General features: G+C 47.7%; 2 protein-coding genes across 4 annotated transcripts in view; one reads left to right on the forward strand and one right to left on the reverse strand.

Moving 5' to 3' along the window:
- CTSD (cathepsin D) overlaps positions 1 to 16137 on the reverse strand; it is a 37896-nt gene extending 21759 nt beyond the window's left edge. The window contains exons 1-3 of one of the 2 annotated variants that reach the window (XM_050953721.1): positions 15931 to 16018; positions 14362 to 14497; positions 11030 to 11186 (exon numbers count right to left, since the gene is read on the reverse strand). In XM_050953721.1, the coding sequence (XP_050809678.1) occupies positions 11030 to 11110 (81 nt within the window). In that variant the 5' untranslated portion in view covers positions 11111 to 11186; positions 14362 to 14497; positions 15931 to 16018. Of the gene's footprint in view, positions 1 to 11029; positions 11187 to 14361; positions 14498 to 15930 lie in introns of both variants that reach the window. The other variant, XM_050953720.1, reaches the window with a different exon arrangement.
- The window catches only part of LSP1 (lymphocyte specific protein 1), a 512003-nt gene that overhangs the window by 248433 nt on the left and 238006 nt on the right, over positions 1 to 25564 (forward strand). The gene's annotated exons all lie outside the window — the stretch shown is intronic.

The following is a 25564-nucleotide window of genomic DNA, read 5'->3' on the forward strand; positions in this document are numbered from 1 at the left end:
TAGGGCTAGATTACACTTGCTTGCTCCTGTGCACTGGGTGGGTAGATTTCCGAGGTTAGGGACATTAGCATCTGCTCATTTGAAGTTTTAATTAAAATAAGAAGTTTCTAATCCTTATGACAGTGAAGAGAACCTTGCACATGTGAACCAAGTATGTACTGATGCAGTGCAGTCTGTAGACAGCCAGCTCTGGTGCCTCTGCTGCTGCTCTTCACTCTGCCAAGCTGCAGCAGAGTGAAACTGGACCACAGTTTTGCCAATCTGCATTGTTGCCATTCCAAGAATCAGGTCAGTTTCAGCCCTGCTGACACTGGGGAGGGCTGTAAGTAACAGCAGAAGCATAAATTAATATGGATCTATTCACTGGGCACTGGAGGGGAGTCATGACTCAAACAGGCTGGGATAGAGGTAGAGTAGCAGGGAACTTTCCAAGCACCCTTGCAGCTAAAAAATGGTAGGTGTGTGAGTGAGAGAAATGCTCAATTTCCCTTCCAGCAGGGAGGGGATAGGTGCAGTAGGGAATACACAATGATCACCTACTAGACCTGCAAGCCAGGGATTGATATGAAAAAGTGCTTGAGCAGGGACCAGAGATTCCAAGCAGGACTCCCAGGAGCTAGACATGTGGCTGGCTTCTCACATGGGTAATGCCTTCCCTTAGTTCTTATCAGTTTTTGGCTAGACAAGACAGGTGAGGTAATATCTTTCATAGGACCAACTTCTATTGGCTACTAGTTTTATTCCAATGGCGCACAGAAGTCTGGAAAGATTTTCAACTCCTATTTGTGAGTGAGTGGGAGGGAAAAGATAAGTCAGGAAACTCAGAGAGACAGGATGTTTTATTTGTTTATTGCAGAGAGGGGTGGGGGAGGGAGAAAGAAAGCAAAGACAAAAAATAGCAGGGAGAAGGCAGAGAAGTGGGAGAGGGCGAGAAAAGGAAGATTCTAGGCAAATGCTGAAGACACACCTCAATCTACTATAGGAAAGAAACACAAAAGTGGAGTGAAGCCAGGAAGGAAACAAAGCTATTACAAAATGAAGAGAGAGAGGGAGTAAGGTGAAAAATCATTAATTAGCAAGCCAGCTGGCATTGCGACAACTGCAGTGCACAAGAGTCCTATTCCCACACATTGCAAGGGAGAGGAGTGACAGCACACGTATTTCCCACCCTGGCTGGGAGGTTTAGTCCTCAGGCTAGCAGGGATTAGAAACTTTTCAAGAGGCAGGTGAAAGAGAAGACGCTCCTGCTGAGCCAGGGGGAAAGGAAGAGATTGCACTAGTTGTGCCTGCAGTTCTGAAGAGAGGGGGAGGGAGAGGTGTTAGTGTTGTGGGGAAGAGTTGAAACAGTAGTCTAGAAGCAACCTTGGAGTCTTGTTTATCAGCCAGCTAAGTGTGCAAGTGGCTGGACACCCTGGACTGCAGAATGCTGGACACAGATGACGCTACAAAGTACACCCAGTTAGGCCGGACTGGTGCTCCTGTTCAGGCAGTGTAGATGGCATCCCCTGACAGCAGCAAAATTTTGCTTATCATTATGGGAGTGAATGCGGGGAGGGAAGGGCAGTCCCCCTCCAGTTGCTTTAGGGCAGAAGAAAGTTGAGTGCTAGGGCAATCCCTAGGTGTGAGGCACACAGATGCTCTGGGTTTGCTTACTCTGAGTGTCACATGACGGAGACCATCTCCCAACCTTCCTAAAGTTTATTTCTGGTGTTGGGAACCATTGGGATTAGGGGGGAAAAGGAAAAAAACATGCCATGGAAGCTACCAAAGCAGGGACTGCTGCACTGGGAGGAGGGGGTAAAATGAGGTCCAGACAAAGCTTATCTTCCTCTTAGCACCTTCCTGGACCCAGAACTGTGCAGGGCACCCTCCCACCCCCAACACACACACTGGGGGCAATAGGACACAGATTGTGATGTCACCTGCCCCTTCCTCCCCCATATAATCTTGGGGGTAAACAGGGCCGTCCTTCGGATTTATGGGGCCCTACGCAGTATTATTAAACTGGTGCCCCTATGCCGGATGGCAGCCCAAGCTCACAGCCTGGTGGGGGAGGGGGAGGAGGGACTTGACAGCAAAGGATAATGAGATGCCCAGCCTGCCTCATGGTGGCGGAGAGTCACAGTTTCCCGCAGAGACTTCCATGCACTCTCCCTCATGCAGAATGGACATGAAGAAAGTACCTAATTAAAAGCACTAAAATTTGGGAATAAAAAATGTCAGTCACAGGTTTTTTGATATGCCCTGAAGTTTGTCAGAGATTTATTTGCAAAAACTTCATAGTAAGGGTGAGTCAGCTCTCCTGCTGAATACAACATTACATATAATGGAATACATGATGCAGCTCTTCTCTGTTTTACATTTTCTTCATCAGTATTTCTACGTTGAATTTATATTTTAAATGTACTCAAATCTTAAACCAGCATTCCAGATTACTACATATTTAACTCACTGAAACAAAGACATTCTTTTAAATTAGAGAGGTTTAGTGTGTTCATAACAATGTTCATTGCTTTTAGAAAAAGGGAACAGTAATTTACTTTGTGTGATCTCCATAACAAGAGACATGGTTATGAAATTTCACCAACTTTAAAAAAAAAATATGTTTCCAAAGATTTTAGGTATAACAAGGATTTTGTCTTACTAAGGTACTGATTTTGCTGGAAGGTTCTTTTAAAACTAGTTTGGTCGGATAGTCAGAAGTAAAGAAAGGGAACTCTTTGTCCAGCTATCTGGAAGGGAAGGACTGTTGTCCCTTTAAGGGCTCTCTTCAGTAGGGAGTGGGGGGAGAGGTGGTGAAGGGATGGACAGAAAGGACAGGAAGACTTGGAAGCACTTTTTTTTTTTTTTTTAAACTATAGTAATTAAAATGTGTATTTTAGATAAGGGAGGTCTTTTGAAGGATTTATTTAAAAAACTATGTGTGAAGATCCACACATTTAAGGCTAAAGATGATTGTGCATCTAAAACTCTATGCAAGCATTTTTTAGAAATGTGATTTTATAATCTTCACCAGCTCACTAATGAAATATTTTTAAAGCAAATTTTAAACTAAGGTCCTGTAGACTGACATGTTCTGTGTAAATATTACATTAACGCACAACAGTTTGTCAGTAAAGTCAGAAACTGACAATATAAAAATTTATTTGGGCATAAGCTTTCGTGGACATCTGATGAAATGGGTTCTAGTCCACAAAAGCTTATGCCCAAATAATTTGTTAGTCTTTGAGGTGACACAAGGACTCGTCCTTGTTTTTGCTGATACAGTCTAACAGGACCACCCCTCTGAAACCTGTCAGTATATACCTTGGGGTAGGCAAATGCCTGTTAAATGGCTTTATTACCCCTTGAATGTCTCTTTAACAGTTTCAATGTTGTGTTTATAGGTCTGGCAGGCTGGAGGTCTTTACCTTGGGAGGGAATCTAGTAGTTAAAAGTGAAGACTCACCAGGCTAGAGCAGCCATCTGTGGGAGCCTGCAGGAAGGGTCAGAACAGGGATAGGAAGACAAGAGGGTGGACACTAAGACCCAGTGGTGCCCCAAATTTTCAGGTGCCCTATGCAGCTGCCTATGTTGCCTATGCCTAAGGACGGCCCTGGGGGTAAATTGCAGTAAGAAATCAGCCAGAGGCTCAAGTCCAGCTGGTAGGAGCAGGCACTGATGCAGCCAAAGCAGGGACCCAACATATGGAGAAATTCCTCTGCCCTGTGCTGATTGCTCCAACCCTCTCTCACCTCCCAGTCTCTTCACCTTGGTTCACTGTACACCAGCCCCTCTTAGCCCTTTCTTCCCTGTCCTGCTCCCTCACTCCTCTTCCCCACCACCCCACTTCTGAATATATCCTCACTCAACAAAGCCCATAAAGGTCATGGAAGGAGCAGGCTATTTGCTGCCACCACATTGTTTTGATTTAGTTCAGGTTGGTCCTGATTTGAGCAGGGGGTTGGACTAGATGACCTCCTGAGGTCTCTTCCAAACCTTGTCTTCTATGATTCTATGTTCACCTTGCTTATGCGTTCTGCCCCTTCTCCTAGGCTGCACCTGTCTTGTCGATTTAGATTGTAAACTTGTTGGAGCAGGGACCATCTGCTATTCTGTGTTTGGAGTGCCTAGCAGAGTGGGGGCCCCAGTCTTGATGGGTCCTGAGGCTCTACTGTAATAAAACATGATTAATAGTAATAAGGGAAGGCTGGGCAACTTAAAATGTCAGTGGATCAGGCCCTGAGATTTTTAATCTGCTCAGAGCAGTTTGCAGGATCAGGACCATAGAGGGAAAGCTATGAGGAAGGCAGGTCAATTTTTTCCCTAAAAATCACCACCACCAAAGGGAAAAAAACAACAAAAACAAACTCCCACCCCTTCCCCAAGCCCTTAAGGCTCCTGATTAAAAAGGACATCGCATTGTATAGCCAGCTGCAGTGAGGCAGCATCCTAAATATTTTGCAGTTTTGTAAGGCAGCTCGGATCACTAAGTGGTTAGTGATCTGTTATAATAAACTAATAAGAAGACAGTGGTGCTCTCTGATTATTGCTAGAACTCAAAAAACCATTAACCCTTTGTGTGCAGGCAAGGAGGGATGAGCACAGGACATGTGCCTCACGGCACCAGTTTACGGAATCCTGAGCATGATTCTCTACTGTCTTGCCCCTGCTGCGGTCATTTATACCGCCCCCAAGTGCTAGCCAATAAACACCCCACTAGCGTGCAGTGGAGCAGGGTTTGTACAAGCATAGGGTACGGGTGTAAACGGCCACACAAGGAGCAAGGTAGCACAGGATCAGTCTTCCCTTCAACAGCAGTTCTGGGAGACTGACCAGGAAAGCCAATTACTAGCAGCATGGCAGGGGGCTAAATGGAAGTGTAGCCAGTGCTCAGCAGGGCAGGCTGAATAAAATGAAATGCACATGGAGCTATATTGCTTTTGTTTTTTTAAATTGCCTTAACTGAAGAGGTTTCACACACAAGAACTCATCTGATCAGAATAGCCCTGGGCCAGCTTTCCACTGGCTTGCCAGCAATACGCTGACTTGCAGTCACAAGGGAAGGTAGTGTAGATGGGCCAGTGACTCGGCATTTTCTATGTTTTTTGTTTTGCACAGTCACCATTGTCTGTCCAAACCCAGCACCCCTCAAAGGTCACCCAACAGCTGAGCTGAGGATTTTCTCTTCTTGGCGTTCTTCCAGTGGGGAAAAAGGCCAAAGAGCAGCTTACTGTAAGGCACTTCCTTAGTACTAGATAAGAATGACCTTGGCTTGATGCTAATACCTCATCTACACCTTAATTAGTATCAAGTCAGGGGACCCACTTACAACACATTTGTCCCATGACCAGATTACAAACAAACAGATACTAGATGGTGTAACCAACACATAACCATGTCGTAATTGGGTCAGGTGACCAAAGTGTTGTAACAGGTACCTGACTCAATTAAAACACAGAAGTGGTCACAATCTTCAGAGAAAAAGCCCTTCGGCCACTCTCCTTCATTTGATCTTTGGAAGCATCCGTCTGTAACCTACAAATATCCCTCCACTAAGAGTGACAGATTTCTACCTTGTCACTGACAGTCACAGTCATGGTCAAATCCCCTCCACCTAACGGGCTATTTAAACTCTTGCACATTACCAGCCAGAGCACTGTAAAAGCCTAATCTGTTAGCAAGTCAACAAGGTGGATGAGATCATATCTTTTATTGGACTAGCTTCTGTTGGCGAGAGAGAGAGAACCTTTTGACCTACACAGAGCTCTTCTTCAGGTCTCTTTCACCAACAGAAAATATTCCCTTCACCTTCCTTCTTTTGCTAATATCCTGGGACCAACATGACTACACCACCACTGCAGATAGTAAGAAGAGACAAGAAAAGCTTTGCAGACTCCCTCACCTCTGATAGGAGCTTGAACTTTGGGAACGGAGCTGAACTTTTAAAAACACATGCCAATCCTACAAGGTTGACTCTGTACTGCATTTGCAGAAAATCCAGCAAAGTACTTAAAAGTTAACAGATACTTAAATGCTTTGCTGGCTCAGTCTCAGGATGAGCTGGGCCTATGCCTTAAGTCACATGACCCTCTGTCACCTGATCAAAGTGCAGACTAGAATCGGGGGCTTGACTCTTTGACAGGCCCAGCTCACTCTATGACAGGGCCACAGAACTTAGACTCGGGGTTTCTTTAAGTTCTGCTGGCTGCAATGGAGCCTCACTGGGGGGTTCTGGGACCCGGAAATTGCAGGAATGCAGCAGTACACTAGCCACACACCCCTTCTGTATGTCACCCCCCTATCCTGGAAGTGAGATGGGCGGCCCTCAGCTGGCCAGGCCAGTTCTATGCCATCCGGAGATTCCTAAGGGCAAACTCTTAAAGTAGCCGGTTAAGCCGGCTATAAGATTGCACCAGTCTAGCAGCTCAAAGCAAAGCATTCTCCATGTGAGCCATGATCTGGCCAAGGAACTAGACAGCTAAATGGATAGACCAGAACCAAATATACACTAGGAAACCCAGAGGAAGTACTATGTGCTTTAATACTGATGAGCTTCACTGAAGAGGTGCTTTAAGACCTGAATGCAAAGAGATACTGCTTCCCTCGGCCAGGGAGGCCATCCTAGGTGTAGGGATGCAGGAGAACTATGTCAATGCAATTAAGAAAGCCATGGAGATACCACCTACATCTCAATAGCATTGCAATGCAGGGTGTGCAGTCTCCATTGTGCATCATGCCCAAATGGCTATTTCTGCTGAGGTTTAGAGGCTCTCCTAGTCTCCTAGCACTTTGGGTGGGGTTCTAGCACACCGTCAGGGTCTCCCTACCTGAAGGCACAACTGCCTCTCCCCCCACCCCCAGTTCCCCACTTTTTTTTGCATCAGAAAGAGAAAAACCAAAACAAGCCCTTGGAAACACCACAAAGCTGACTTTAAGCCATGCTGTGTCCACTAACAGGAACAGATGCAGAGTACCCCCCTATGGGTCAATACCGGGTACCATTCTGTGACATCTGTGGGCCACAAGCTCTGGGGGACGGAAACACAATGAGTCACGGGCATCCTGGTCAGTGGGAACCAAGACTCTGCAAGGGACCTCTTGGAGAGATTTGGGAAGGATTTTCTGTTCATCTAACCAGGGGACACTGGCCTGGATTGGGGTGACAAGCGGTGATGAGTGGCAGAAGGAGGGTGTATTTCAGGGGATGGGGTGAAACCTTGTTATTTTAAACTCTTCAGGCATAGGGCATGCAGGACTGGGTGGGAAGGGATATTGCCTCGAAGGGGGAAGAAAAAAAAAAAAAAAAAAAAAAAGAGAGATAGAGGTGGGGGTGGGCTAAGAAAGACACAGCTGATAAAATGCCCAAGAACTACAGTGATCCCTTCTATGAATCCTCTCCCACCCAGTGGTTGTGCCTATGCTATGTGCGCTTTCACATGAAACGATAGTGAGGTTCGAGCTACATCACTGCCCATCACGCTGACTAGTATTGTCTCATCATTTCCTTTAACCACCCCACGCTAACTTGTAGTCTCTGGCCTTTTTCCCTTTGATTGTAAGCTCTTTGGGGGCAGGGACTGTTTTTGCTGTGTTTGTACAGCGCCTGGCACACTAGTGTCCTGGTCCATGACTTGCGCTGCAAGGTGCTATAGGAAGACAAATAATAAATCTGCCCTGTCACAGCTCCTGGGATCCAGTGTTCTAGCCTGACATCACAAGAGGAGCACAACCAAATTCTTCTGACTTTGTGACTTGAAAATAAACCAAAAGGGGGTTGAAATCATTTCTAGCAACAAGATTTGCAGATGGAAAAAACAGCACCTGAGAAGTGACTTAGTGTCAGCTCCTAAGAGCCAAGTGCTGAAAATGAGGAAAAAGGTCTTTAAAAGAAGCCGCCAAAAATGTTTCAGAATCGCAGTCCCACCCTTTTGTAATCCACTCCTCCCTCTGTTTCGACATCGCTGATTAACCAATTGTGGTGCCTCCTTGCTGATCCCAAGGAAGCTGAGAGAGGAAGAAATTGGAAATCTGACAAGAGCCCAGAGGGCCTGAGAGTGCAAGAGAAGAGCTGCCAAGACATTCCCGTTCCCAGGAGAGCACTCCACATATGCAGGACATGGCATGCACGGTTGTTCGTAAGTCTGATGCCTTCAGTTCTGGGAGCTTTAAAATTCCACCTGTCTCATAGGAACCAAGGCTGAATGGCCACTGAAGTTCAGGACTTCAGTTTTTGGGTGCCCAACAAGAGGCTAAGTTTCAGAAGTGCTGAGCACCCACAAATTCAGCTGAAGTCAATAGGAGCTGCAGGTGCTCAGCAACTCTGAAGGGAGAAGAAAAACAAAAAACAAACAAAAAAAAAATCAAGCCTCATATTCAGATTTAGGTTAGGTGTTTAATTTTCAGCACCCAAGTTAGAAAAGTTTGGCATAACTAAACAGTCTAAATACACTGCTCCCCAGACAGAAGGTCAGGAAGGTCTGAAGAAGTGAGTGAGAGAAGGAAATAGGTCGTGGTGAGGTTAGCACAGCTGTGGGGGAAGAGGTGCGATGTGATATGAATCAAGAACAGAAACATGGGAAGGGCCAGAGCTGGGCAGATCCCTGAGGGGCAGCACACTGCAGCTCCACTGAGCCCTGTTCTGGTTACGTGCAGTGACTAATCGGTAACTTTCCAGGGGACAGCAGCATGGCTACTAGGTAGTAGAAAGAACCAGCTTCAAAGGTGGGCCCTTCTGGAAGGCTTTGCCTGCAGTATGAGCCAAGTCATTTACTGAGGGTGGATAAAACCCTCGTATTGGGATCTCAGAAGGCCCTGTTTGAAAACACCAATCGGGGGCCTGATCCAAAGCTCATTGAAGTCAATGGGAGTCCTACAATTTTAAGAACCAGCGATAATGTTGGCAGGGGCGAGTCAGCAGTACCCACGCTGCAGAGGTGGGAAATTACCTCTATCCCGGCAGATGGTTGCCTCTCCTACCATTCAGACACCCATTGCTTCCCAGACGTTTGCCAGGCATTTCCTTTTCCATCTACAGGGAAAACACTTGTCTAGATCCTGGCTGACAGTGTCACACACCAGCTCTAATCACATTGCTGATTCCCCATCAGATGGCCCAAGCTCACATCCCCCTTTTGTAATCTGTTTCCGGTCATGTGCCAAAAGGAGACTTCAGTAAACAATTGCTGCCTTGAATGCTTGGGGTTTGTCCTCGTGCTAGTGTCAGCACCACTGGTATCAAGGGGTTAATATTATAATGAGCATGTGTGCCAATGCCCCCTACTGTATGGGAGGACTATAACCATGTTTCATGGACCCTATACTGCTAAGAGCTAATGCAGGTTCCTCATTAATCCAAGAGGGGACATTTCCTTTTGAAGTGGGTTCTGAACCTCCCTCCGGCATTCAGGTTACATAAACTCCCTAGCAAGGCTGAAGATAGGCAGCTTCCTGAATATCCAACATATAATTTGCTCCATTAATGAACTACAAAATGTCTGTGTCCCCAACGCAAACCCAGGTAGTGAGCTTTGATGAAAGGAACCCTGCACACTCAAAATATATGCAGTGTTTTACCAAAGCAAAATGGCACATATATTCTGTTTCTGGATTCCCTTTTCACTTGACCTTCGTCAGTACTGCTGCCAATATATACGTGGGTGTAACATCTGCCCTGTGATTTTCTTGAGCACCCAATCTCAAGTGCACTTGACAAGCCAGACTTTCCAAAGAGCTCATGGCCATTTTGACAAGTGCTCAGCACCCCCAACTGGGGCTAGACTTTCGAAACAACTCAGCGCTCAGCAGCTCCCATTGTGATACGTATGGGCTTAGGCCCTGATCCAGCAAATCGTTTAAGCATGTGCTTAACTCTAATGGGACTACTCAACAGCTTAAAGCACATTCTTACATGCTTTGCTGGATCTGGGCCTCAAACAAACAGCAGCAAGAGTTCTTCTCATCCATAGATCTCACAGCACTTTGCAAAGGAGATCAATGTCGTTATCTCCATTTTATGGATGGGCAAATCACTTCCCACCTTCCATTTCCCCAGCAGCTCGATAGAGCTGGGTTCTATTCTTGGCTCTTACAGATTCCAGCCCAGTGCCCTGGCCACTAGGCCACAACGGCTAGCAATACTAACAGCTACCTCTCCCTTCTGCTTGATGCATTCAGTGAAAACTGCAATTTGTTATGCCCTTGCATCGCAGGCAGTGCATTGGGGCACCACCGATCAGGTGAGAAGTTGAGAGGTCTGATTACAAAGGAGAAAGCTTCTACTGACAGTCATAAAGTTTGGGTAATTAGCAATGAGGGGAAAAGAAATAGGTTACTGAAGCTGTAAAGACTGTTTTAAAGCTCTCTTGGGTGTGGCAGCAGGTTTATTAAAACTGCAAATAAGAGGCGCTTGCCCTTCAAACTGTGGCTCCTCCATTCCTTGGGAGTCTGCACCACTTCTGTGTACTTATGTAGTGCTACACTTAAAGGCCTTCTCCTCCCCCTGAAGTCAAATGAGGCATTGCCATTGATGTCTGCAGAAGCAGGACTGGACTTTAAGGCTCAGATCTTCAAAGGGAATTAGGCAATCTGGACCTAAGGGGCTAATCCCTGCAACAGCTCTGTAAAGGAGGTGGTATGACCCTTTCACACATGGGTAAACTGAGGGAGAGTAAGCAGCTTGCTGCAGAACTGAGGCCCTGACTTTGGCAGGGTGAGTTTCCTTGGGAATGGATTTCCACAGCACTGGATGAGAGTATAATGCGTCTGCAAACAAACATTGCCCATGTGCAGGGGCTCTCAAGATCTGAGTGTGATTCAATATTCACAGCAAAGAGTCAGGCACTTGAGAAGCATTTGCAGCAGAATGAGTCAGCTATCACTCTGGGCAAGCAACTGCCTCTTTTTCCTGTCCATGCGAGCTGCATAACTGGTGCAGATGACAAAAAGTTTCCAGGTTAATGGGAGACCTATGCATTGATGCAGGGAGTTCCCTGCAATACCATGCTGCCAAATAGAGTGGTGACCCTGCAGAATCAGCTGCTGTACTTACATCCATGTAGTTCTTTAGGGTCTCTGGGGTGGGCTCCCCTACGCCAGGCACGCCCAGCTTGTATTTGAGGAATTCGCCCATGGCATTCAGATCGGGGATTTCGCTTCCGGCTTCATTTAGGATGCGGCGCACTGAGGGGAACTTAGTCAACGGGATTCTGTTTGGGAATCAAAGAAAAGCATGTTGCCAGTTAAAAGCAAGTTAACCCTGCCAATACCCCATGACAACATCCACCATCCCCACAGGCAGGGCTGGGCTCCATGCAAAGCAAGTGATCGTCTGGTACACAAGGAGCACTCAGAGGTTCAGTAGCAGTCTTACAAAAATCCAGAACTTGCTGCTGTTTAATGTTCTGAGGGACAGAATGTCCCTCCTCCTCTCCTCTCCCCAGGGTGACAGCACCTGTTTCTGTTCATCTGTGCATACAAATAAATGCACACCAGGGCCTGCAGGGTTCTCAGGAACACATCTGCTGGTGCAAAATGCCACAGTTCCATGGAAGTTAACGGATCAGCCAGTTTACATCAGCAGAGAATTTGGCTCCTAATGTCAGCAAGGTTTACAATGCAGCTCCCAGACTGGGAAAGCTTCGACAATGTTTATATTTTTCTGAAGCCTACCATTGTGTCTTCTTTCTGGAGCCTTACTAAAAATACGTAGCACTTGGTGCTTTTCACGTGTAGATCTTACAGAGGAGGTAACTGCGATTATCCCCACAGATGGGGAAATGGAGATACAGAGACGGACTTGCCCAAGGTCACACAGCAGGTAGGTGGCAGAGCCAGGAAGAGCATCCAGGTCTCCCAAGTTGAAGCCCAGTGCCCTATCCAGACAGCCATGCTGTCCCTCTCTCTCAATTCCCAAGGCCTGAAGAGAAGCATTCACTGCTTTCCATCTGGGGCATGTCTACCACACTGCCAGTGGGAAAGCATGTGCCCTCAAGCTCAGAACAGCACCCCCAGCTCCTAGTGTAGGCATCCCTGAATGAGCCAAACTTAGGGTACATTCAGACTACCTGCCGGATCGGCGGGTAGCAATTGATTTATTGGGGATCGATATACTGCGTCTAGATGAGACGAGATATATCGATCCCCGAACACGCCCTCGTCGACTGGAACTCGACCAGGGTGAGTGGCGGTAGCGGAGTTGACGGGGGGAGCTGCTGTCAATCCCGCGCCATGAGGACGGGAGGTAAGTCAATGTAAGATACGCAACTTCAGCTACAGGAATAGCGTAGCTGAAGTCGACACATCTTACATTGACCCCTCCCCCCAGCGTAGACCAGGCCTTAGGGCAGGGGTTGGCAACCTTTCAGAAGTGCTGTGCTGAGTCTTCATTTATTCACTCTAATTTAAAGTTTCGCATGCCAGTCATACATTTTAACGTTTTTAGAAGGTCTCTTTCTATAAGTCTATAATATATACCTAAACTATTGTTGCATGTAAAGTAAATAAGGTTTTTAAAATGTTTAAGAGGCTTCACTTAAAATTAAATAAAATGCAGAGCCCCCCGAACCAGTGGCCAGGACCCAGGCAGTGTGAGTGCCACTGAAAATCAGCTCGCATGCTGCCTTTGGCACCCGTGCCATAGGTTGCCTACCCCTTCCTTACGGTGTGTCACAATCCAGCATGAGCTGCTTCTAAGAGTTGGAAACTCATCTCAACTTCAGTGGCCCACGTGAGTGTGTGTGTGTATGGAGGGGAGGTGGGCTACCAGCACAAGAAGAAAAATAAAATAAGTCAGAAGTTTGAGTAGCACCATTATTCCCTTCTCCTCCTTCCATCTTTGGGGCACTTCCCTTGTTCTTTATGGCCCTCTTCGTACCAGAAGCAGAACTATGCTAGCTCTATGTTCCAACACACCGTTTCCATGACAAGTGCCTGATCCAAAGCCGACCAGTGCGAATTGGAGTCTTTCCATTGACTTCAGCGGGCTTTGCACCAGGCCCCCCATTAGCAGGGTGCTGGATGAATATAGAAAACAGTCCATTCTTGCTCTGAAGGGCTTATAAAACCACATTTGGGGAGGTGGCAGGAGTTGCATATAGCACTGTTTAGTTTGGGGAAAGGATTCCCTGTTCATTTGAATTAGTGAACCATCCTAACAATAGTCACTGATCCAGCCTCCTGATCCCACCATAGGCGACACCTTAGACTCATCTGTTATTGGGAGTGGACTACATCCACTCTGATCGAATTGGCCCTGTCAATACTGGCTCTCCACTTGTGAGGTAACCCTTCTCTGCATGTGTCAGTATAACAATGCCTGCATCTGTAATTTTCACTCCATGCATCTGAAGAAGTGGGTTTTTTACCCACAAAAGCTTATGCCCAAATAAATCTGTTAGTCTTTAAGGTGTCACGGGACTCCTCATTGTTTTTGTGGATACAGATTAACATGGCTACCCCCTGGTACTTGACACCTTAGACTCAGACTAGCAACTGCAGAAGTGCAGTGTTCCCAACTGCTAGGGATGTCCAGGCACCACTGAACTCATGGCCCTCCGTAATTTCACTCAAATAGGGAATCACTCTAATGTTCAGGGCCCCTTTGCTACTAATGATCTTCTGCAACTTCTGGAGTCAATGGTTTTGCTCAAGAAAGTTGTCTGCTCCTGAAGGTGTGGTAGCCAGTCTGCTCAAAACCACCCATTCCTGTCTCCCCTTGAGGCCATCCATTTGGACGCTGTTGCTTGTAAGGACTCTGCTAACTTCTTTCTGAAATTGCTATATTTCAGGCAGGACCGGCTCCAGGTTTTCTGCTGCCCCAAGCGGCAAAAAAGTGCCACAGCAGCGCAATTGTGCTGCTCCACTCTTTGGCAGCAATTTGGCAGCAGGTCCTTCGCTCTGAGAGGGACTGAGAGATCCACCGCCAAATTGCCGCTGAAGGCGTGGATGTGCCGCCCCAATAGCGGCTGGAGTGTAGCCCCTTGGTATTGGCCACCCCAAGCACCTGCTTCTTTAGCTGGTGCCTGGAGCCAGCCCTGATTTCAAGCCCTGTCCACGCTAGGAAATTGACTGTGTTCTTGCAAGCTGTCAGGTACCAGGGCTGTAGTGGTTGCTGATGGCCCGCAACAAGAGTATAATTTTGTTAAAACAGTTGATGAAAACTGCTCAGAGTCCAGAAACAACTGAAGTACAGGAGGGGCTTTATGCAACAAATGAGAGCTCTCGTATCAGGATGTTTACCTATGATCGAAGAGTGGTAAAGTCAGTACTTAGCTAAAGGCACTTCCTTTGTCGGTTATGGCCCAGTGCAGATAAAGAAAGTTAACACATTGACGGAGAGCTGATCAGAGCTCACAGAAAATGAAATAAAGGAAAACAACTTACAGCTATTTTGCTTGTCATGATTTAGATCTTTGTAAACACTCCGCTGAGGTTCCACTTGAGAGGACAACTATCCCAGCTTGGCACTCCCTAGATCAGACTCCTGACTCCCAGAGCCTCATTCACTGCTGTCCAGCATCTAGAATAGTCATTTTCACCAGTGTGCGAGTGTTACAACTACTACACCAGACCCCCGCTAGAACATAGGGTTTTGGATCCATGCGTGGTCCCAGGTTAACACGGAGACCATGTTATAGTGGGGACCGTGTTATAGCGGATTCCAATGAAGGTAATTGAATTTGGGATCCATGCATGGCCCCACACTATAACTGAACTAGCGCTATAAAGACACGTGTTCTAAAGAGGGTCTGCTGTATTCTGATCTCAAAGCATTTTACACACACTTTGCACTGTTGAAACTGACTATGCAAAGTGCAGGGCTCCTAATGGGTCCAGAAACTCCCACTTCTGTATCACAGATCAAAGACAACAGAGTTTAACAAGAGGGCAGTTGTTTCCACAACCCAAATCCTCAGGTCAAGAGCTGCTTGCTACCAACAAATCCCCCAAATTCAGTGCTACCTAGTTCCAGAGTAAATGTATATTTTGCAGGGAGTTTTGTTTTAAGTTAACATATTCACTATCAGTTTCAGCAACAAGAGGAGAAAATTCATGACCACTAAATAAAACCTCAACTCTTGATGATCTCTCAGAAGTTCCATTGACTTTCACATGAGCAAAACTTTCCAAGCCCTAATTTTCAGAAGGGCTGGGCACCTGCTATTGATTTCAGCTGGAATTGTGGGTGTTCAACCCTTTTGAACACTCAGGCCCTGGGAAGTTTTGCTCCTGTAAAGGTCAATAAAACTTCTGAGAAATCATCAAGACTTGAGGTTTTACTTAGTGGTCAGGAATTTTCTCCTCTTGTTTTTGAAACTGACTAGTCAATAGGTACACCCTTAACTTCTGCTTAGCAGTAGTGAGACACTTTAAAGCACCCTGATGCCTCTTCAGAGAAACTTCATGAGCCAAACTGTGCCCTTGGAGAGGCAGGCACATCTCCTAGAGGAGAGAGAGGAAGCCAATGGAAAAAGGTCCATGCTTAGCCAAGGACCAAATTTTAGCTCATGATGAGTCAGATTTTTGTGCTTCTTTGCTTAATTCTCCCATTTCCAATCGTTGCCGAGGGCTGGATGCAGGGAGACTGTCTCTTTGGTCTGTCAGGCATTTACCTGAGTCTGCAGCTAATTCCTCACGTCAAGTCCTAATCTTGCTCCCCCCCCCCCCCGCATGAGCTCATGATAGCAGAGAGAAATCACAACCTCCCAAGAGCAAGAGAGACCCAGCTTTCCTGCAACCCTCACTAGTTACCGCAGGCAGCCAGGCAAGCCCAAGCAGCCTGGCTTCTAAGAAATATGTTTCCCAGGAGGCCTCGGTAGCCCTTTGGAGCAAGGGGTGAGCAGCTGCTGTTGCCATCGGGCTCCCCGCTAGCACCTTTGTTTACAAGGACCTCGCCCTGGGAGCCCCTAGCGCCTGCTGTCTATCCATGCCCAGCTGCAGCCCTTCCCTCACCTGATCAGCGCCGAGCATGGGACCACAAGGGCCAGGAGCAGGACAAAGGCGTGGAGCCCCATAGCTGCTGCGGAGCTAGCTCCCGGTGTGACAGCTACTGCAAGCCGATCCGTGCGCCACTGCCTGCCCACACCCTCTCTTATCCAGGGCAGGGGATGACTGAGCATAGAATCCTGTGACTTTGGGATCAGCTGACGGGCTAAAATGGCAACTCCGTGTCACGTGATCAGAGCGCCCGCTGGAGGAGGAGAAAGCCGGGGAAGGGATTTAACCCTGTAAACGCCACAGTCAGGCGGAAGGAGGTAGCTTAGGGCTGTGAGGTGCCAGACTTTCCTTTCCAGCAGCAGTATTGCTAACGTAAGCATGCAAACAGCATGAGTCAGCCGCCCTCCCTCCCGCCACAAAATATCATGAGACTGCCTTAGAGTGCTTTGCTGTCTGGCTTTTAATTTGGACTTTGGTCACAGGTTTCAAGCTTTTCTTTGCAGCCAGGAAAGCTCAAAACTTAATAATAATTAAAAAAGGGAAGAGTGAGCTGCTGGTGTACTCATGCGGTTTACGAAAAACACCAAACGTGACAAGACTTGTGCTACGATTGCAAGAATTTGCAACACTGGTAGAGAGATTGTGTCATGTCTACCTCCCACTCACAATCATATAAACTCCCTGTGGCAATCGGGGCAGCTGCTGGCATGGAAAGAGGAGATCGGGAAAGTATTTAATATATTTGTACCTAGGGTGACCAGATGTCCTGATTTTATAGGGACAGTCCTGATTTTTGGTCTTTTTCTTCTATAGGCTCCTATCACCCCCCCACCCGCTGTGCTGATTTTTCCGACTTGCTCTCTGGTCACTCTATTTGTACCTGCCTGTTATTCTCTCTCATTGTATGCACAGTGTGCCCAGCCATTTCATAGCATTGTCATCAGCCAGGTGAGGAGGCAGTAGCCCACCGTGGAAATAAGTAAGTGGGCACTCATAGAGAATATGCCACACAGCCAGAAGGTACCTGCATCTACCTGGTGGTGGGTCATTAGAGGAACCCCATTTGAAGAGACTGGCCGAAAAATGGCTCTGTCCTGTTCAAAACCGGTTCAGGGATGACCACAGGTGTCTTGGCAGGTCCAAATCTGTTGGGCAAATGGTTGGGTAGGTGGTGAGAGAGTGATTATTAATGACTGTCATCACAGATCTCTCATTACACCAAGCAGATTCCACCATGTCTTGTGGTGGCACAAGTGACCATAGGGGGCGCCTAGAAGACTGGCGAATTGGTGGGCGGTTGAAGAGGTCAGAGGACAGAGGCAAGCTGCTGTTCTCATGGCTTGTGGCCAGGAGCAGGATGGAGGCCCCCTCACAGCGAAAATGGAGTGGTGCTACGTTTCTAAGTATTGGCAGCCATGGCAATGGAGTTGCACAAAAAGTCCCCATAACGTGCATAGCTTTGTTAAGTTCTACATCAAGCAGTTTCATGTGAGACGAGAGACACCAGAGAGGAGCACATACTCTGCTGCTGAACAGCAGAAGGCAAGGACTGATGTTCTAAGCATCCCTGCACTTCGAACTAAAGATTGTTAGTGCAATTTAGCAGCTAGAATCAAGGAGACAGCATCACGTGAGCTGCCAGCTCCCTGCAGACTGCTAGCAAGGGCTTTGTGGATGTATGGACCACAATTTGGGATCCCTACCTAGGGACCTTAGCAAAATTGCAGTATCTAGACTCCTTGGTCTTGTAGGTTTGAATTTTTGTATGGCAGCGGGCCCATTTCAAGGCAGATGAACCAGATTCTCTGGATCTTTTAGAGAATACCCTGAAAAGCCAGGTGCAGTCTGGTTTGTCTGGATGTTAAAGGTCTTAGGGCACTTTTTAGGAAGCAAGGGACCTTTGACCAAAATTGTACCCACTCTGAAGTTATTGTGGGGGTGTTTGTGGCTGCTGCCCTCCAATCTAAAGATAGTAAAACAAACCTTGGCTACATAGATTGTAAAGGGATCCATCAGAATGGGATGTGCTTTATAATGACCAGCTGCAGGTTTCTGCTGCTAACAGAACTGGGCTCTAAACCCATCTGCAAAGCACTATTAGAGAATCTTCTGAGTGCAGGGAGGGGGGAACCTCTAGCCCTGTCCATATAGAGATTCCTATGCCACTTCCCTTACCTACCTCTGCCAGCCTAGTGGCGGGGGAGAGGGCTGGAGGAAAAGGAGTGTGCCAGGATGCTCCCCTACATTACACTGATCCTGGGGTCTGTTTTCATCCTCTTGATTGCTTAACAGCTAGCACAGAGGAGTAAGAAAAACATGAAATATAATTAGGAACTGGGATTTTCACAGCCTGAAGCACCCCCTGGAAGACTGGCTCCTCTCCCACACCCCCACCTTGCTATTATTATATCTTTCTTGGAGTAGCAGGAGAGAAGTCATTATAATGATTCTTTTTTGTCCCAGTGCATTTGCATTTGGAGAGTTACTTGGGAGTCCTGCTTCTCTCACTGACTCCAAGGAGGAATAAAGGATTGGCAGGAGATGTGGCTTTGAGCAGCACCAACTTCGCAAGAGGGCTTTCAGGGTAAGGAAGGGGCAGGGGTCTAATAGCAGGGAGGACACTTCTGCTAAGGAGACTGTGAATTTAATGGATGGTTAATGGCGCCAGCCAGCCAGTCAGCCATGGCCCTTTCTTATCTACAGCACAGGTAGAACAGGGGCTTCTCCAAACTTATGGGAGAAAAGGGAGCTCAGTTTCCAAGCCCATTCAGTTTCTGACCACTACTGAGGCTGCCAACAAGGGGTCTCCATTAGTAGCAACTGAGGTGGTGTGCTTGGTATTGTAGATACCCCATTCCCTGAATCCCTTTATCAGCCTCCATCAGATTCAAACACCGCATTCTGGAAGGCCCTACAGAATCTCACCCCTACCTCCACTCTTATTTCTTCCTACTCTCCTGTGTTCCTCCCAGCTCTCTCTCCTTTCTTTGCCCTTTCTCCCACTCTCAGCTTCACTTCCTTCTTTGTGCTCCCCCACCATGCTTCGGAGAGCCAGCCAAGTGTCCTTCCTCCACCTTCAGGCCTGCTGCTTCAAAGAATCTGTCCTGCCCTGTTCTCTCTATGATCTCAGCACACCCTCCCCTGTATGAACTTTTATATCATCTTTTGCCTGGCGGTCCCCTTGTCCCTTGTGATCTCTTCAGGGGAGATAACACGGCTGCTGCATGTTTGTAAAATGCTGGGGGGAAGGACAGTTCTATCAAGATTAATAAAACAGATAAGCCAAGATTTTCAGAAGTGACTAATGATGTTGGGTGCTCACCTTGGGATTAGAGCCAAGCATGACAGACTTGCAATAGTCTTTTGAATTAGATTTAATACTATTGGGGGCCTCTGTATTAAAAATGCAATTGTTTGTGTGTTATTGTGAGATCTGGTCTACTCTACACACTTACATCGATATAACTGCGTCTCTCAGGTGTGAAAAATCCACACCCCGAGCAATGTAGTTATACCCACCTAACCTCTGCTGTAGACAGCACTAAGTTGGTGGAAGAGCTTCCCCTGTTGACATAGTTACCGCCTCTCACAGAGGTGGATTAATTATGCCACCGGGAGAGCTCTCTTCCAGCGATGTAGAGCGTCTTCATTAAAGCACTAAGGAGGCAGCTGGACTGATGTGCTGATGCAGCAGTTTAAGGGTAGACCTGCCCTCAGATTATATGCAACTTCTCTAGGAGGCAGGGGTATAGTACTGTAATCCCTCCAGTTATCAGCCCTGTGAAACTTTGTATTGGGAGGGGGACCTAGTGTCTGGCTCATTACCTAGTCACGCTCTCTTCAAAAGTTCAGACTGGATTCTCTAGAGACCAGCAGACAAAAAAAGGATGTTGGGATAAATAACTTGGTGGTAAACAGACTCAGGACTTTCTTTCTGAACCAGCAAGTGGACAGGGCCTCTGGTCGACTGAAGGCCCTGGTCCTTAGGGAAGAGTTGGAAGGACTCTGGCCTACTGAGTTCCCATAAGATTGCTTTCTTGCTGAGCAAAGGGTATGATTAACTTGAAACCACAGAGAATGCCTAGGTGAGTTTTGAAGGACTGTTCCTGCCAGAGCCCCTGCTGGAAGCAGGGGATAATCTCGGGTAATCTTATTAGCATGCATGTAGGTTCTTTTATTGTTTTTAAATATGTTTTCTCTGTAGTGCTTTTGCCTTAAGAATAAAACAGGCTTGCTTAGAAAGCTGTGTACTAACTTACAACTGTAGCAATTACTGTACTGTCTCTGAGGAAAGAAGAGATGCGGGACTGCTTAGGGAGTCGGTCTTTTGCTGGGAATAACCCAGGGAGCTGTTCAGCCTGGAACTAACCCAGTCAGGAGGGAGAGAGAGAAGTTGGTCTCCATCTAAGAGAAGGAATAGCTAGGGAGCTTTTGCTGGGCCACTGAGAGGAAATACAAATGCAGGGGCCCAGAACTGCAACACTGCACAAATTCATTTTTTTCCCATTAGAAATGGGCTATTTAAGATTTTTTTTAATTTCTGAGCAAAATGAATAAATAAAAAATGCAATTAGGGTTGAATAAAATATTTGGTGGGTTTTTTTAGAAGTTTAATTAAAAATAAAACATCTTTTGGAAACATTTAATTTCAGCATTTCCAATTTTCCCCTTCCACTTTTTTTTGGACCAGAAGTATTGACCAAAATCAAGTCAAATTCACAGTTTAAGTCAGGGGTTCTCAAATTGGGGGTCAGGACCCCTCAGGGGGTCACAAGGTCATTACATTGGGGTTCATTAGCTGTCAGCCTCCACCCCAACTCCACGTTGCCTCCAGCATTTATAATGGTGTTAAATATGTAAAGAAGATTTTTTTAATTTAAAATGGGGGTTGTACACAGAGGCTTGCTATGTGAAAGGGGTCACCAGTACAAAAGTTTGAGAACCACTGGTTTAAGTCCACCTGACTCTGGAGACCCAGGTTTGAATTCCTACTCTGGAGCAGGTGTGTGCCTTAGCCACAAGTGTAGAGTCATTCTTGCTCTCTGCCTCAGTGACTGTTCAAGTATTTTATATAAAGTGTAACAGATTGCACAGGAGATCTTGCAAGCTACCTAACCCAGAATAGTTTACAGCCCAGTGGTTTGAGCATCACACTGGGCTAGGGGAGACATGGCTTCAAACATTTGTGTGGGGATTCCAGACTCAGTCTGCCCCATCCCAGGGGAGTACCTGAACCATTAGGCTAAAAGTTATCAGGGAGGCACCTCTTCCTCTGGCTGTTTTGTGAATCTAGCATGCACAGTTCTTTCTGGCCAAACCTATTTCAGCCAGTTTGCGTCCAATTTGCAAACAGTTTCAGGTCAACTAAAACTCCATTTTTCAGCGAATAAACTTTTGCCTAGCTCTGGGAGAGTGCTCAGCACTGCCTGAAAATGTAGGCCCTTGGCAAGTGTTTCAGACTGGGCACCCAAAAAATCATTAGTCACTTTTGGAAAAAAAAAAAATCTTAGTCCTCAACCCACACTGAGCCCCCGGACTAGAGCTTGGCTGATTTTAAGAGATATTCAGCCCCTGCTGCTCTCTGACATTAACAGGAGTTGAAGGTCTTGCTGCTGGTTTAAGATGCCTGGAAGTAAGTGGCGTCCTAACCCTAGCCAGCACAGAACTGCACGGGTGTATGGTCAGCAGTCACCCCTCTGAGGTCTGACTGATTAACAAAGAGTGGCTGCCAAACTGGTCCTACATGAAACTCCCATCTTGGCTGGCTGGCGAGGTCCCTCAGCCTCAGGCTTCGTCCCCACCTCAATGCCCTTAGCATTCCTTTCCTCAGGATGGAAGGGTGCCAAACCCCAGCTCACCCACTGCCTGAGAGAGCAACTGCTACCTCCCTTGTATGCCTGAATGGGTGTCATCGTGTGCCTGCTTTACCAATGGTTCAGCAAAACCCTCAGCGTGTAACTGTCTTACACCCTAGTGCTCTCTCTATTCCCCACTTCCTTTGTCTGCTGTAGCAATGTCAGCTAAAACCCACTTAAAACATTCCTAGAAGGCTCAAGACCTGCTAACAGCTTGGGGCACCTTAGGCAAACAGTGCCAGCCTGTTACATTCCTCCCTGCTTGAGCAAAGCCCCCGCCAGCTTCCCTGAGGGTATGTTTACACTACCTGCCAGATCGGCTGGCAGCGATCGATCCAGCAGGAGTCAATTTATTGTGTCTAGTCTAGACGCGATAAATTGATCCCCAAGCGCTCTCCCATCAACTCCTGTACTCCAGCGCCATGAGAGGTGCAGGCGGAGTCGACGGGGGAGCGGCAGCAGTTGACTCACTGCAGCAAAGACACCACAGTTAGTAGATCTAAGTACATAGAGGTCAGCTCTGTTATTCATGTAGCTGAAGTTGCATAACTTAGATCAATCCCCCTCAAGTGTAAACCAGGCCTTAGTTTCCTTTCTGCAGTGATCAGATGCAAGCACCCCTCAGTGACCCCTGGAATTGCCAGAGAACTTGGCCAGCCTTCCACTAATGGCACTTACTCAGTTCGAGACTGACAATCCATCCCCCTGACACTCAGGATGTGTGAAAAAGATTTTCAGGTCACATCCCACAATGACAGCAAAGAGTAACATGGAGGCCACCTCTTCTGAGTCAGATTAGGTCCCTTCTCTGTGCAACCAAAGGGGAATTACAGCTAAAGAGTATGTGGGGGATGGGACTCCCAGGATGCAACAGGCTTCTCAAGCTGAAGAAGCTCCTGGCAACCACTTCCTCCCACCTCAGTGTGTAGTTGCACCCCAATTCCAGCAGACTGTTTACTCTTTCTCCATCCACCTGCATGGGCACAGTGCCATCACCAAAGACCACAGACCCTAAGGCCCCAGTGAGCCCTTGGACTCCCACTTGGTCAGTTGCCTCAAAATTACCCCCATTCTAGGGGCAGAACTGAGAGTGCTATGGCAGGGACACTTTGGGCTCCCACCTGTGGTCTATGTCAGTGGTTATCAACCTTTCCAGATGACTGTACCCCTTTCAGGAGTCTGATTTGTCTTGCCTACCCTCAAGTTTCATCTCACTTAAAAAAAAATCAGATAAAAATACAGAAGTGTTACTACATACTATTAACAAATGGCATACTCTCTCATTTATACCATATAATTATCAAACAAATCATTTGGAACATAAATATTGTACTTACATTTCAGTGTATAGTATATAGAGCAGTATAAACAAGTCATTTGTCTGTATGAAATTTTAGTTTGTACTGACTTCACTGGTGCTTTTTACATAGCCCATTGTAAAGCTAGGTAAACATCTGGATTAGTTGATATACCCCCTGGGGTAGGCATACCTCTGGTTTAGAACCACTGGTATAGGTAAGCACCCTCATCTGACTTTGCTGCAGCTTTGAGTTCACCAGGCCCTTTAGTTGTTTCCTGGATAGCTCTTTTGCATTAGGCACTAGTGTCTCTCACCAGTTGCTCTGCCAGCAGGTCCTTCTCCATTACCAGTGGTGCCTCAGCCAGCACAATCTGTAGGAGTTAGTGCACCAATGCCTGGACATCCCATGTAGATGGTCTCAATACTACTCTGCAGGCAGCAGCTCTGTTCCCTCCCCTCAACACACTCTGCATCTTGAGCCACCCAGTCTGATGTCAAACCAGTGTGCACAGTAATGTCCCCCCAACAGTCAGCAGTGCTCCTTTTCTGAGAGTCCCACTCCAGTGGAGATTTCAGCTGTCACAGCCTCAGTTGGGCTGCCTCCTGTCATGGACTCACAGATTGTGCCCACTCTTGGCCTCATGCGGTCCGTGGGGGGAACCCCCTTCAGTGTGACAACCCTTCTTAGGGGTCCACTCTCTTTTGGGGGTTAAGCCCCTTCACCTCCTGGAGCTGCATCTCTCTGAGCCTTAGCACACTTGTCTCACTCTGTGGGCTCCCTCAGGGAGTCCACTTGCTCTGGATACCTAGGACCTCCACTCCCAAAGGAAATAATGCAACCCTGTTCTCTGGACTGGAGTGACGCTCAGCCTGCGTAAGACAGGAGGGTTTATTGAGCATTTGAACACAGCATAGGAAACTCAGAGCCCTTGGACCTGGCCTCCCTCAGCACAGCACATCCAAGTCTCCCCTGCATCCAGGTGGGCTCTGCCTGCTCTCCCTCTCCAGCCCAGAGCCCCCCGGCTTCCCAGCTGGACATCTGATATCACCTCCCCCAAACCTCACCTCTGTCCATTGTCTTCTCTCCAGGTAAACAGGGTCGCCTGGGTCTCCTATCCTCTCTTCTGTCCTCTGGCCCCCTCTGGCTGGAACCAGCTGGTTAGGTCACTGGGGTCCTCTTTACAGCTCATTGTCCTCCCACTGACCTGAACCGGCTGCAACCCCTAAGCTGGGCCTCCGGGTCACTAGGTCACCAGTCACTAGGGTATCCCTTCTCCAGGCCATTGGCTGGGGTCCCAAGTTCACTCACTGGTCCTCTGTAACAACTCCCTCCCCCATCACCTCGTTAAACCAGTAACACCCAGGGAAACTGAATCCCACCCCCTCTGCATGCAAACCATGGGGGAAAAAACAAGACAATCCCCCACTTTGTCACACCTCCTCACCCAGGAGGTGATACATTGCTTGTCTCTTCTTCATTAGGCACAGAGATAACTGGATTGGCTGGGACTCCTCCTCCCATTGAGCTGCAGTAGCCACCCATTAAGACATAACCAGATATGCCCCTGGATTATCTTCCTGCCCCATTTTGGCTACAGGTGGACTGGGACTTCCAGGCAGTTTGGGCAGTGCCCCAGATTCACACACTGTTGCCTCCGGTGTTCCTTCCTGGACTGGAAAAGGATCTCTATTGTTCCAAAGAGCTGCTGTTTAAGCTTGCTGCTGCTCTCCTCCCTGCTGTTCCATTAGCATTTTAATTTCCCCCTTGTGGCTCGGCTCTTCCTGGCCAGTGCCCCAGGCTGTTGGGTCTGACCAGACCAGAGGCAGTGGGGGAAGGAAGGAGCCTGCTGGCCAGGCTGTTGGTGAGCTCAGTGCTCTGACCAGGAGCTGGTTCCCTGCACAGCACTGGGAGTGGGATGCGCTCCGTCAGGGGGGATATGGAGGAGCAGCAGGGTTGGCGGGGTGAAGGGGAAAAGCATGGACAGGACAGTGAGAGAGGGAGCACATAAAGGGCCGATGGGTGGGCGGAAGAGGTGATGTAACTGGCCGCCGCCTGATGCCTGCCTGCACTCACCAGCCACCAAAGCTTGCAGCAAGCAGCCAGCACAACGGAAATGGGATGGGAGATGGGACCCTACTGGCCAAAAGCTGGCATGCAGCAGGGGCTGTGCTGAGGGACCAGAGTGGCTGGCCCTACGCCCTGCATCTTCACCTTACTACCAGCCTTACACACCCACTCCCATTGTCAGCCACTGGACCCCCCCCCTCACTCACAGCTGGTGGGCGGGTGGTTGGCAAGCAGGGACCCGCCCAGCAGCAGCACCCACCAATACTAATGGGGGGAAGGGAAGAGACAGAAAATATGGGACAATTTGTCCATTTTTAAGAAAAAGTCATGACACTTGCAGGAGGGTTTAAATACAGGACTGTCTCTTTAAAACAGGATGTCTGGTCATCCTAGGTAGTATGAGTAAGATGCCCTATCCCACTAAGG

Source organism: Gopherus flavomarginatus, chromosome 5, assembly GCF_025201925.1.
Source record: "Gopherus flavomarginatus isolate rGopFla2 chromosome 5, rGopFla2.mat.asm, whole genome shotgun sequence".
NCBI lineage: Eukaryota > Metazoa > Chordata > Testudines > Testudinidae > Gopherus > Gopherus flavomarginatus.